The sequence below is a fragment of the Notamacropus eugenii genome, chromosome 6 (assembly GCF_028372415.1).
Source record: "Notamacropus eugenii isolate mMacEug1 chromosome 6, mMacEug1.pri_v2, whole genome shotgun sequence".
In the NCBI taxonomy this organism is placed as follows: domain Eukaryota; kingdom Metazoa; phylum Chordata; class Mammalia; order Diprotodontia; family Macropodidae; genus Notamacropus; species Notamacropus eugenii.
The window spans coordinates 292,223,315-292,236,655 of NC_092877.1; the positions used below are offsets into that span (position 1 = coordinate 292,223,315).

The window sequence follows — 13,341 nt, forward strand, 5'->3', positions numbered from 1 at the left end:
TTTTCCTTCTTCAAGGATTGTGGGGATGTGTGATGGATAGCCTTATATCATAATCTGAAGATTAATGATGACAAAAAGGGAATTTTTGTGTCAAGGATCAGCTGGAAATGATTTCTTCCTGATACATTTTGAACCAAGTTTATTGTCAGATTTTAGTACGTTGTCCAAGATATGTACCTATGGACTAACTCAAGGGGCTGCCCATCCAATTTCAGGTCATCTGAACAATTTTGTAGGTCTATTGTGTGTGTGTGTGTGTGTGTAGGGGATAAGGGGGGAGGCAAGTGGACTTGCCTGTTGATTGGGGAAATACTGAACACACTGCAGTATATGATTGTGATAGATTGCCAATTATTATGCTATCAGAAATGATGACCAAGATGGTTTCAGAAAAACCTGGGAAGTCTGATATGAACCTATAAAAAGGAAGTGAGCAGAACTAGAACATTGTACACAGTAACAGCAATAATGTAGTGATGATAAACTGAGTGACTTAGCCACTCCTATCAAGACAGTAATCCAAGACAGTTTCTAAAGACTTATGATGACAAATATTTTCCACCTCCAGAGAGAAAACTAATGAACTGTGAGTGTATGATCTATATCATATAGCTTGCCTTCCCAAGAGGTAGGGGAGGGACAGGAAAGTGGGAGAGAATTTGGAATTCAGAATTTTAAAAAATGAATGGTAAAGATTTGTTTACATGTAACTGGGAAATATTTAACAAAGTAAATAAAATATATTTTAAAAAGTAAAAAATACTTCTAAAAGTTGAAAGAAATATTATAGCAAATATAATTAATTTGCTTTTTAAATTCCATTCCTTAACAGCCAACAATGATCTAATTGGATGCCACCCATTGTTAACATTGTTCTGTTCAGCTTTCAGCTCATGTAACTTACCATGAGATACTTTCTTTTTGCAAAAACTGACTTGATTTTAATAATCAGTATTTTAAATAATGACAACAATGAAAGGCTGTTGTATTTTTCATACTCCCTTATTATCTTTCTTGCCTTTTGAGTAGAATCTTAGAATCTAGGGGCTATTGACTATGTATTTGTTATTGAATTACTTTGAATAAAAGATCAATAACTAGTTATTTCTATACACAGAATTCCTAGATGAAAGTAATCGTTGATAATAACAGAGTAATCCTATATATCACTTCTCATCCTCTTTCATTCTTTTCTCTTTTCTGGTCATGCTCGGGGTGGTACTGCTTCATTCAGACATCTAAAAATTAAGATACTTGTTTTTGGCATAAAACCTATAGGTGCGACAGTAAAAGTTGTACAGAATTATGCAAAAATATTAATCATTTGGCTGTATATAGCATTTTCAGGAATATATTACATTATACCAAAGTAAAGAATTTCCAGGATTTAAAAAACTGGTCTGCTTCATGAAATAGCATCATATAACAGGAGTTTCTTCTAAACACAAGGGAAAGTGGAATTAGCAATCAGAGTAGGGATTTTATTGCTTTTACATTCATTCATTTAAATGTTGTCTGATTATGTTCACAGACATTCCAAAGAGCTTGACTTATTCTCCAATTTCTTGATCCTTGTATTACTGATTTAGATGAAGGAAGACTATTGTTATGTAGCTGTCATCCTGATAGTGGCTTAAGAAAATATTTCTCATAGGTAAAGTGCTAGAAACAAAGAGCATCTTCTGAAACATCATAACAATGAAGATTATTAACCACATGTATGCCCCAGGCAGCTCCCTAATACTACAGTGCAGAGCATTTCTATATTCAGAGTTCTTTATATTCTTGGAATGTCAGATCTGAACCAAAATAAAAAAAGCATGAGCATGTTTTTTAGTGTTTATAAAACTCCTTACCTTGTGGACCGACAGTCATTTATAAAACTTGCTTCTCCTTTAATTAACATGCAGATACTTTTTGTGTATTTTGCTGCAATGGGTTAAAAGGATCAAATGAGTTAACATATGCAAAGCTCTTGAAAAGCCATATGATGCTGCTGCTGCTGCTGCTGAAGACAGTGATCTTTTAGAAGGATAAATATCCCTCTGTTACTATACTGTATAATCAAATATAGATGTTTTATGGCCAGTTATTTATTTTTTTCTTATAGAGAGTATTAGACTGTCTCAGCCAACCTACCAATGTCTAGGCAGCCAGATGGCAAAATGGAGAGAGTGCTAGTCCTGAAGATATGAGTTCAGGTTTGGCCCCAGACACTTACTAGCTTAGTGACCCTGGGCAAGTCACTTAACCTCTGTCTGTAAAATGTGAATAATAATAGCATTTACCTCCTAGAGTTGTAATAAGTATCAATGAGATGTTTGTGAAGCTCTTCACACATACCACGTCCTTCATAAATGCTTATTTCTTTCTCTATCTCCAGACAGAAGCTTGTGTTGTTTTGTTCTGTTTTTAAATGACCTCTCCCGATTCCTTCCCAACATACCTTTGCAGCTTCATCTTCCATTATTTTCCTTCAGACAAACTCCTCTCCTCATGGTTTCTTGGACCTGCCCCATCATTTCCTATCTCTGTACTTTTGCTCCTTTACTCTGTCTACCCAGAATGCCAGTTTCCTTTCCCACCCCCCTGCACTGTTCTGCTTCATTCACACACTGCCTTCGAGTCCCAACTCAAATGCCATCTAAACAGCTATGAAGTGCCTGCTATGTTTCAGGCACCATGCTAAGTGCTGGGGTTATAAAGAAAGGCCAAAGACAGTCTATGCTTTGTAGGAGCTTATACTCTAATGGGAGAGACCACATGCAAGCAGCTACTTACAATAAATGATTCCCTTTTCCCCTTCTTTAAAATTCCATAACAATTTGTACCTTTCTTACTGCACTTTCACATGTTAATGTATTATAGTTGACTCTTGTTCCAGTTCTCCTGAGGCTTGCTTACTTAGTCTGAACCAATGGATCTAGACTCTCATTCCCCCTTAATGCTAATGGCTTCCTTCTCCTGATCATTTCCAACTTCAACTGGATAGAGCTTGTTTCTAAGTAGTTGTTTGTGTGTGGTCTCTCCCATTAGACTTGGAGCTGCTTAAGCGAGGGGACTGCTTTCCTTTCTTTCTATCCCCAGCACTCAGTACAGTTCCTGGCACATAGTAGACACCTAATAAATGCTTATTGACTGACAGCTGACTGATTACTCCCTCCTCCCAGGAAGGTATTCTTTTCTTCCCAGGTAGTTGCGTAATTACGTATACTACCTAGAAGCATTAGGGCATTTCCCCCAGTATTCTGCCCCAAAGGCTAACGGTAAAGTCACATTATCTTAGAGAGAGAGATGGGGTGGAGAGAGGGCAGAAAAAGAAGGGGAAGATGGGGAGGAAGTGAGGAGAGAGAGAGAGAGAGAGAGAGAGAGAGAGAGAGAGAGAGATACTGTATCTAAAAAACCAAAATTCATACTGATAAATAGATAACCATTAGCTCTGCAAATGCCACAGTAACAGTTTTTTGGGATTCTTTTAGTCCCAGACTGCAAAAATAATCTCTTCATGTAGGACTTTTTTTTTTCAATTTTTTAAAAATTAATTTATTTAACTTTTAACATTCATTTTCACCAAAATTTTTGGTTCCAAATTTTCTCCCCTTTTGTCCCCTCCCCCCACCCCAAAACACCGAGCATTCTAATTGCCCCTATCACCAATCTGCCCTCTCTTCTATCATCCCTCCCTTCCCTTGTCCCCATCTTCTCTTTTGTCCTGTAGGGCCAGGTAACTTTCTATACCCCTTTACCTGTATTTCTTATTTCCTAGTAGCAAGAACAGTACTCAACAGTTGTTCCTATAACTTTGACTTCCAACTTCTCTTCATCCCTCCCTCCCCACCTATTCCCTTTGGAAGGCAAGCAATTCAATATAGGCCATATCTGTGTAATTTTGCAAATGACTTCCATAACAGTTGTGTTGTATAAGATTAACTATATTTCCCTCCATCCTATCCTGCCCCCCATTTCTTCTGTTCTCTCTTTTGATCCTGTTCCTCCCCAAGAGTGTTGACTTCAAATTGCTCCCTCCTTCCATTGCCCTCCCTTCTATCATCCCCCCCACCCTGCTTATTCCCTTCTCCCCCACTTTCCTGTATTGTAAGATAGGTTTTCATACCAAAATGAGTGTGCATTTTATTCCTTCCTTTAGTGGAATATGATGAGAGTAAACTTCATGTTTTTCTCTCACCTCCCTTCTTTTTCCCTCCACTAAAAAGTCTTTTGCTTGCCTCTTTTATGAGAGATAATTTGCCCCATTCGATTTCTCCCTTTCTCCTCCCAATATATTTCTCTCTCACCACTTAATTTCATTTTTTTAAGATATGATCCCATCTCATTCAGTTCACTCTGTGCTCTCTGTCCTTCTGTATGTGTGTGTGTGTGTGTGTGTGTGTGTGTGTGTGTGTGTGTAATCCCACCAACTACCCAGATACTTAAAAGTTTCAAGAGTTACAAATATTGTCTTTCCATATAGGAATGTAAACAGTTCAACTTTGGTAAGTCCCTTATGACTTCTCTTTGCTGTTTACCTTTTCATGCTTCTCTTCATTCTTGTGTTTGAAAGTCAAATTTTCTTTTCAGCTCTGGTCTTTTCATCAAGAATGCTTGAAAGTCCCCAATTTCATTGACCATTTTTTCCCCTGAAGTATTATACTCAGTTTTGCTGGGTAGGTGATTCTTGGTTTTAGTCTTAGTTCCTTTGACATCTGGAATATCATATTCTACACCCTTTGATCCCTTAATGTAGAAGCTGCTAGATCTTGTGTTATCCTGATTGTATTTCCACAATACTTGAATTGTTTCTCTCTAGCTGCTTGCAATATTTTCGCCTTGATCAGGGAACTCTAGAATTTGGCCACAGTGTTTCTAGGAGTTTCTCTTTTTGGATCTCTTTCAGGAGGTGATCAGTGGATTCCTTAAATACTTATTTTGCCCTCTGGTTCTAGAATATCAGGGCAGTTTACCTTGGTAATTTCATGAAAGATGATGTCTAGGCTCTTTTTTTGATCATGGCTTTCAGGTAGTCCCATAATTTTTAAATTGTCTCTCCTGGATCTATTTTCCAGGTCAGTTGTTTTACCAATGAGATGTTTCACATTATCTTCTATGTTTTCATTCTTTTGGTTTTGTTTTGTGATTTCTTGGTTTCTCATAAAGTCATTAGCCTCCATCTGTTCCATTCTAATTTTGGAAGAACTATTTTCTTCAGTGAGCTTTTGAACCTCCTTTTGCATTTGTCTAATTCTGCTTTTGAAAGCATTCTTCTCCTCATTGGCTTTTTGAACCTCTTTTGCCAATTGAGTTAGCCTATTTTTCAAGGTGTTATTTTCTTCAGCATTTTTTTGGGTCTCCTTTAGCAAGGTGTTGACCTGCTTTTCTTGCTTTTCTTTCATGTCTCTCATTTCTCTTCCCAGTTTTTCCTCCACCTCTCTTACTTGATTTTCAAAATCCTTTTTGAGCTCTTCCATGGCCTGAACCCATGGTATATTTATTTTGAATGTGTGGGGTACAGAAGCCTTGACTTCTGTGTCTTTCCCTGATGGTAAGCCTTGTTCTTCCTCATCAGAAAGGAAGGGAGGAAATACCTGTTCACCAAGAAAGTAACCTTCTATAGTCTTATTTTTTTTTCCCTTTTCTTGGCATTTTCCCAGCCAGAGACTTGACTTCTGAGTTTTCTTTCCACCCCCACCTTGCCTCCAGATCCACCCAGCCAGTGCTTGGAGTCTGAGATTCAAATGCTGCTTCCTAGCCTCAGGGCTTTGGGCAGGGGCGGGGCTGCTATTCAGTGTGAGATTAAGTTCAGGTGCTCAGGTGGGGGCAGGGCCACCACAGTGGGCTCAGTTCCCTCAGGGGGTTTATGAGGAGACCTTCAACAATAGATGCAGGCTACTGCCTACTTTGAGAGCCCCTGTCCTCTGCTGCCCCCGCTACTGCCTCCCGAGGGATGAGTTATGGAGACACCCCGCTCCCCTCTTGGCAAGCCAAAAAGACTCTCTCACTCACCCCTGGCGTCTGTGGGTGGAGGGACCTGTGTGGCCACTGGAGATTCCATCCCTGAAACCTGCTCGGATCTGCTCCTCTTGGGTGCTGCACAGCCAAGGCAGGACTGGGCTCTGCTCCGGGTCCGGTGCACAATGGACCTCTCGTGTCAGGTTTTCAGAGCTCTCTGGAACAGAAATCTGGTCCACTGTGTTGTTCTGTGGCTTCTGCTGCTCCAGAATTTGTTTATCTTTCTACTCTGCCATCTTGGCTCCTCCCCCCATGTAAGACTTTCTTAAATGATTTTCCATGGCCCATAACTGCTGTCTTCTCCATTTTCTTTCCTCACTAGAGTTTCTAGCTCCTCTCCATATTGGGGGATTCCTCTTCAGTTTCTCCATTTGGCTGTTGCCCTCACCCAAATCCTCTGGGCTGTGTAGCTATATGCTTAGCCTCATGAGGGCAGTGAGTATTGACTGTTTGGAGAGACAGTGTGCTCTAACAGCAAGCTTGCTGGACTTTTAAGCATCTGTCTTGGGCATGCTACTTACTAGTTCATGACCAAGTCACAGTACTTCTGTAGATGTGAGCTTTTTTATCTGTAAGTTGGAAGGAGGAAAGGCTTGGATAATTGGATCTCCAAGGTCCTTTCTAGCAGTAATGCTATATAATTCTGTTCTCTGCTTCCCTAATAAGCTGTAGCATGATGGAGCTAACTGGGATGGGAACCCATGGAATAAAATAAGGGAGAAAAGGCCACTTTACTGGGTGAACTCTAGAGAAGGGTTCTTCATGTACATCAAAAGAGTTCTTAAGTGGCCTGAAAAAATGACATCTTTGGGGCTTGCCTTATGTTTTTAACTCTCCACTGAAACCTCATGTACTTGCTGTTACCCACAGGATCAAATACAAACTTCCTTTTTAGGATTTAAAGCTGTCTCTCACCTAACTTCATTCTACTTTTGCAACTTTGTTATACATTGCTTCCTTTCATATATACATTACAGTATATACAATATATACAGTACAGCTAATCAGTCAGTTAATCCACAAGCATTTATTAAGTACCTCCTATATACCAGACGCTGGACTAAGTCCTGGAGATACAAAGTCAGAACTAACTTTCTTACTGAACCTCCAACCTGAACTTCTCTGTCCTCCATGCTTTTGCACAGGCTGTTCCTCCTGCCCTGAATGCATGCCTTCCTTACTCCTGTCTCTTAGAATCCCTAGCCTCTTGTGGCCTTAGTTTAAGCAGCACATTCTACTTGAAGTCTTTCCTGGTCCCTGCAAATGTCACCTTGTATTTATTTTGTTGTTCACTCGTTTTCAGTCTTGTCCAATTTTCCTTGACCCCAGCTGGGGTTTTCTTGGCAAAGACACTAAGAGTAGTTTGCCATTTCCGTCTCTAGCTCATTTTACAGATGAAGAAACTGAGGCAAACAGGGTTAAATGACTTGCCCAGGATCATATAGCTAGTGTGTGTCTGAGGCCAGATTTGAACTCATAAAGATGAATCTTCCTGACTTCAGGTCGACCACTCTATCCACTTTGCTACCCAGCTGCCCCAAAATGCACTTATTTATTATATTGACATTTTTGGCATTCTATCCACTGTCACCTAGCTGCCCTATTTTGTGTATCTTGAGATACACACACACACACACACACACACAGACACACACACACACACACACACACACACACACCTGTTAGCTCTCATTGCTAGATTCTTTGTCTTTCAAACACATAGTCCAGTGTTTGGCCCATTGTAGATGTTTCAAAATGCTTATTCATTGATTAGTTTTAGTTTTTGCTTATAGTACTGGATATTATGCCCTACTGAGATTCTTTGCAGTGATGAATCTGGTGGCAGAATGGCATCATTGTGCCTGTCTCTCATATTTACCACTTAGGGATTCCAGAATAATAACTTTATATTATAATGCTCTATTTCTGTATGTATCCTGATCAGGTTTCTATTAGTTATCATCTTTGAGATTCATTTTTTTCTTCCATACTTGCAAAAAACTTTCCTAAACTTTTCTTATTAGTTTGCATTTTCTTTTGAGAAGATGAGGTTTAACTATGTATTCCTTTTCTCTAAGCCCCTTAAGGAGCAGGGCACTTTTATATTCTGGTAATAGCTTCCTAAAAAAAGTGGTGCGATGAAGTAGCAATAGCTTCGTATGCATGGAAACCAGAAGGCCTGAGCTGAAATTTAGGCATCATACATCTGGCCAGTTGTGTGACCCTGAGAAAATTGTTTCACTTCCGAGTCTTAGTATTTTCTTCTGTGAAATGGGAATAATAATACATGAATTACTCATTTTACCAGCATCCTTGTGCCAGACAGGATTTTGTAAAATGTTATGTAAATTGGAACTATTAATTTAATTAATTAAATGGGAACTAATGAATTAACTATTAATTAAATAGGCATGAATACACACATAATATGACTACGTAAAGCAACAAAACTAGAATTAAGACAATTTTATTTTTTCTGGTGTCTGTTGAAATTAATTTCGTGGAATAATTTGCATTTGGTGCTTTAACAAAATGAGTGGCTAATCTAGACATACTTTTTTTTTTAGTGTGTAAGTTCAAAGCACACAAAAGATGTGCAGTGAGGGCGACCAATAACTGTAAGTGGACGACTCTGGCTTCCATCGGGAAAGACATCATCGAGGATGAAGACGGCGTAAGTTTCTGCTTTACCTGTTCTAGATGATTCCTGCAGCCAGAATCGCGTGTTTTCTGCAGTGGGCATGTAGAGTTCAGAACTGAGTGGGGGGAATCACGACTAGATTCAATAAGTCATTTCATCATCGGAATTCTTTGGGAAACTGATCCTCTTGATTGAACAAATATCTCTGCTTTCATCAAGCATAAGTTTTGTTCTAGCATCAGGATGAGGTGGTTACTGGTATTGATTTTGAGTCTTTTATTTTTAGCTTCTTTTCAGCTCTCTCTGAGGTCTTGAAGGAATAGTTCTCAGAGAAGTTAGGAAAGAAACGTGTTGTGCAGTGGAAAAGTAGTTTTTGTCCATTTGCTTCTGGCTTGATGAAAAAGCTGGACAATTTTGCACTGCTTCCTTTTAGCCTGTTGCTCTCCGTGCAGGGATGGATTAGCTCTACCCAGTAGTCCTGGCACATTCTGAGGATTCCAGGCTCCTGCGCAGTGCTGACAAGGCCTGGGGCTTTTGTAGGGGGTCTTTTGAGGAATCATGCATATCCATTATAGAGGCAGAAGGTAAAAAAAATGGAGTTTATGTCTAGTTGCCACTCCTTACTTCCAGCTGCTTCTTATTTAGAAATGTGCCAACTAGTTTACAGACCATGCATCATTAAACATTTACCAATCTCCTGCCATTCTAACTGAAACCCAAGATCAAATGGGAAAAATGTATAAGAAGTACTTTGCAAATCTTAAAACAACCAGCTATGCACCAGGTACCTGTATTTGTCTACTTGTAATAAACTGGAATGTCCTTTTTAAAAATATTTTTAAAATTTAAATACAACCACTTATATTTATCTGATATCATCTGTTAGAATTTAATAGAAATGACCATTTTAAAAATATTTTTTAAATTTAAAATTAGATTGATAGAGAAAACATATGCTCTGAATTGTGTAGATAATTGTATTCATTTTCTTACAACTCTGGCATTTGCACAAATAGCATTTAAATTGAGCTTTTTTTTGACAAGGGTAATAAAAAAGAACTTTAGAAATCTGAGGTTTTCATTTTCAGTGCTACTCATTCTTTCCCTGTGAGAGAGTGGTACTTTTCTCCATGTGTGTATTAGGAAGAGTGCACTATTCAGACTTTTTTTTATTATGTATACCATTTGTTCATATTAAATGATTCTATTTATAAGCACTAATAATGTAGTAGATAACCTACATGATAGTGAAGAAAGGACCCTTCTCTCTTGCACACAGAGAGTAAGATTATAAAATCCTTTCTTCTTTTTGACAGGCATAAAAACCGACTGTGTGCATGTGTGTTTATGTGTATGTATATCTATCTCTGCATGTTCAAAGATACGTTGCTCACTGTAGTACGTATGGATGTGAATAAAAAGGTTGGATAAAAAAAGATTTTTTTATTTGCTAGAAATATTTGGTACATAACATACAAAATAAAGATTGCTTTTTCATGTCTAAAGTCACTATTTATAAAGACTACGAGCTTGAATGATATTTCTTAATCTAGATGCTTTTACATATAATACTACTTCAAAGAGGGGATTGATTGAGTGATTATTAAATTTTGAGTTTGTTTTATCTGTTTCTGTGCCATCTAATTGAGTCTTCCTTATTCTCCCTTGGCCCACAGGTAGCCATGCCTCATCAATGGCTAGAAGGCAATTTGCCCGTCAGTGCCAAATGCGCAGTCTGTGATAAGACTTGTGGCAGCGTCCTACGTCTCCAAGATTGGAAGTGCCTTTGGTGTAAAGCTATGGTAGGCATTTCTTACTGTGGCATATAAAACTGCTTGATATATATGTTCATTTTTGTATTACTTTTTGAGTTTTATTTTCATATTTTCTCATTTCATCTTTAATATCTTAAAGTTTGTAAGCAAGACAGAGAACCAGGGATATTGCTGAGCTGATTATACAGGTGTCATTCATTTATTATATACAGAGTTGTCCTTTACCATCTAAAACCTTTCTAAATATGCCTTCCTGTAATTATAGATCATATGTTTCATATGGACATAGATTATCCTTTTCATTAAGGAGTTTTTCTTCTACTTCAGTTCTGATCTGATAACATGATGGTATGAGAGTATTCTTGGGTTCTCAAAGACCTATACCAATGGGAACAGAAGTCATGCTAGGTTCAATCATCCTGGAAAGACTTAAACTCCCAGGACAGATTGTACTTGTCAGATAACCATTCTAAATTAGTAGAGACCTGTTGCCAGAATGTGTGTAGCAAGTGATGAATATTTTTTACCATAACAATTCCTTTTTTATAAAAGTATTTTTTTCAAATTACATGTAAAGATAGTTTTCAACCTTCATTTTTGTAAAATTTTGAGTTCCAAATTTTCTCCCTCCTTTTTATCCCTCCCTCCCTAATATGCCAGACAATCTTTTATAGGTTATACATGTACAATCATATTAAACAGATTTCCACATTAGTCATGTTGTACCACAACAATTCTTTTAAAAATATACAGAGGCATGAAGGGCTTATGATTTCTATGTCACATATCTTTTCTGTATTGGGAGTTTCCAAAGAATCTTAGAATGACAACCTTTGCTACATAATGATATGGTGATTTTGCTTTTTTCTAGTATTCTTTTTAGATTTTAATGTGATACTTTTGAAATAAAAAATATGATGGTAAATTAGCTGTAAAAACTATATGTAAAAATCAGGATTACTTTTATTTTTGTTGTCACAATTTCCCTCAAAATAGTCTTTTCCTTGTACATCAGTTTCTTCCAGTGACCGTTGTTATTGTTTATTATTTTTCAATTTTTTGCACAAATTAGAATGAAATGGTATAATATTCCAGATATTTGACACCACAATTATAGCTCTGAATTGTCGACCCTCCATGTGTATTGCTAATTTAAAAGGCTGACTGAAATTCATGCACATTATTAGAAGCATTTGTTGCATTGAGGGATTTCACTTTTTTGTCCTTTGTTGCAAGGAAGAATTCATTCTGAAAGTGAGGGCAGGGTGGGGGCATTTCAAAAAAAAGGACTGGTGAGAAAACACCCCCCACCCTTCCACACACACCCTTGTTCTCAGAGGACCTTGTATACAAACTCTCTTAAACCACACACATCTTAAGTTAGCCCTTATCTAAGTTTCTAAGCCCTGGGTTTAAGTGATTAGAATTAATTTTTTGTCTCCATACATTGCTTCGCTTCTCAGTGTTGGCAGCCATCCCCTAATACTTTTCTGTTTTCTCTCTTGGGAATTTTATTTAGTGCATAAGGTCTGTTAATCTTGCAGATCATAAAACTGTGACCTATAGGTTAAGCATCTGGCTTGGCATAATGTAGTGAATCTCAGGGGTGTTCTCAAAGTCTTAGTGAAGTTTTAAGGTAAGTCTTGGAGAGGGGGTTCCTTGTATAGCAGATACTGGAAGAGAATGCTAATGACCACATTATTGGTCTTTTAGCAGCTGTGATTTGATGTTGAGTAGGATGCCCTTGAACTAGAGTCTATTACAAATCAATGATTAGATCTTCTGTGATGTGTGCTCACCTGTATTTGAAATATATATTATTGGTCATTAGGGGATTGAATCTCCTTCACTGGTATTTATCAGACTTCATTTGTTGTTAGGTACACACTGCCTGCAAAGATTTGTTTCCTTATAAATGTCCGCTTGACCAGTGCAAGGTGTCTATCATACCCCCAACTGCACTGAACAGCATAGATTCTGACGGTACGTAACAGTATAAGTTAGAGTGTTCTTGACATATAACTACTGTGCATGCACGTATATTTGTTCAATCCACAAAGCTGCCGTTACTTACTCCAGAATGAGATTCTCTGTCCTTTCATTTAAACCGTTTAAGCAGGAAAATGATCTGTAAATTATGAATTGATAGAAGCATTAAAGTTCTAAATTTCCATTGCTTTTCTGTGAAATTTTCATGTGTATTATTTGTTACCCTATTCATTTTAATAGTCAAAAGAAGATCATTGTTGATTATTGCCTGAAAAGAACCATGAAAAAACCTGACTGAATGATTTGGGGGTATAATTTTTAATTTAAATTATGAAGTATTATACAGTCTCCATCATAATTCTCTTTTAAGAATGGTACAACTTAGTTTAAATACAAAATATAGAACTAAGTACCTTTGTTCTTTATAGTATGGAAAATAGAAGATACTACCAACCACTTGCATTAAAGTTTAAGCATGTTATATGATTATGTTTTGTTTGGGTTTTTGACTGGAACTGTTGTTCCATGGGTATAGATATGTCTGATGGAGGAAAGCGGTGCAGATCATCAATGGCTCTACCACTTATAACCTTAGAGAGTGGCTTGGGGGGCACTGAGAGGCTACATCAAAAGGTAGACCTTGAATACAGGGCTTCTCAATTCGGATGCTTGCCCTCTCTGTTATATACCATGCTGCCTATACATATATATGTAATATTTCCACCTGTATTATTAATATGACTTTAACTATGTCATCATCATCATTCTTACGATTCACTACGATGTAGTGCTTTGTATTTTTGAAATGTCATTTTTAAAGAATATAATTCGACTTATATACGCACTCTTGAGCCAGATCATATCAAAGTTCTGTTGAGGTCTTTTCAAATTAAGGAATAGTTACTTAGATAAAGGGTGGTAATGGAAAAG

General features: G+C 37.6%; 1 protein-coding gene across 15 annotated transcripts in view; it reads left to right on the top strand.

Annotated features, from left to right (window-relative positions):
- DGKH (diacylglycerol kinase eta) overlaps window positions 1-13,341 on the top strand; it is a 245,556-nt gene that overhangs the window by 158,413 nt on the left and 73,802 nt on the right. For all 15 annotated transcript variants that reach the window (XM_072617128.1, XM_072617135.1, XM_072617136.1 and 12 more), the window contains 3 exons: window positions 8,574-8,680; window positions 10,324-10,449; window positions 12,303-12,405. In XM_072617128.1, the coding sequence (XP_072473229.1) occupies window positions 8,574-8,680; window positions 10,324-10,449; window positions 12,303-12,405 (336 nt within the window). The remainder of the gene's footprint in view (window positions 1-8,573; window positions 8,681-10,323; window positions 10,450-12,302; window positions 12,406-13,341) is intronic.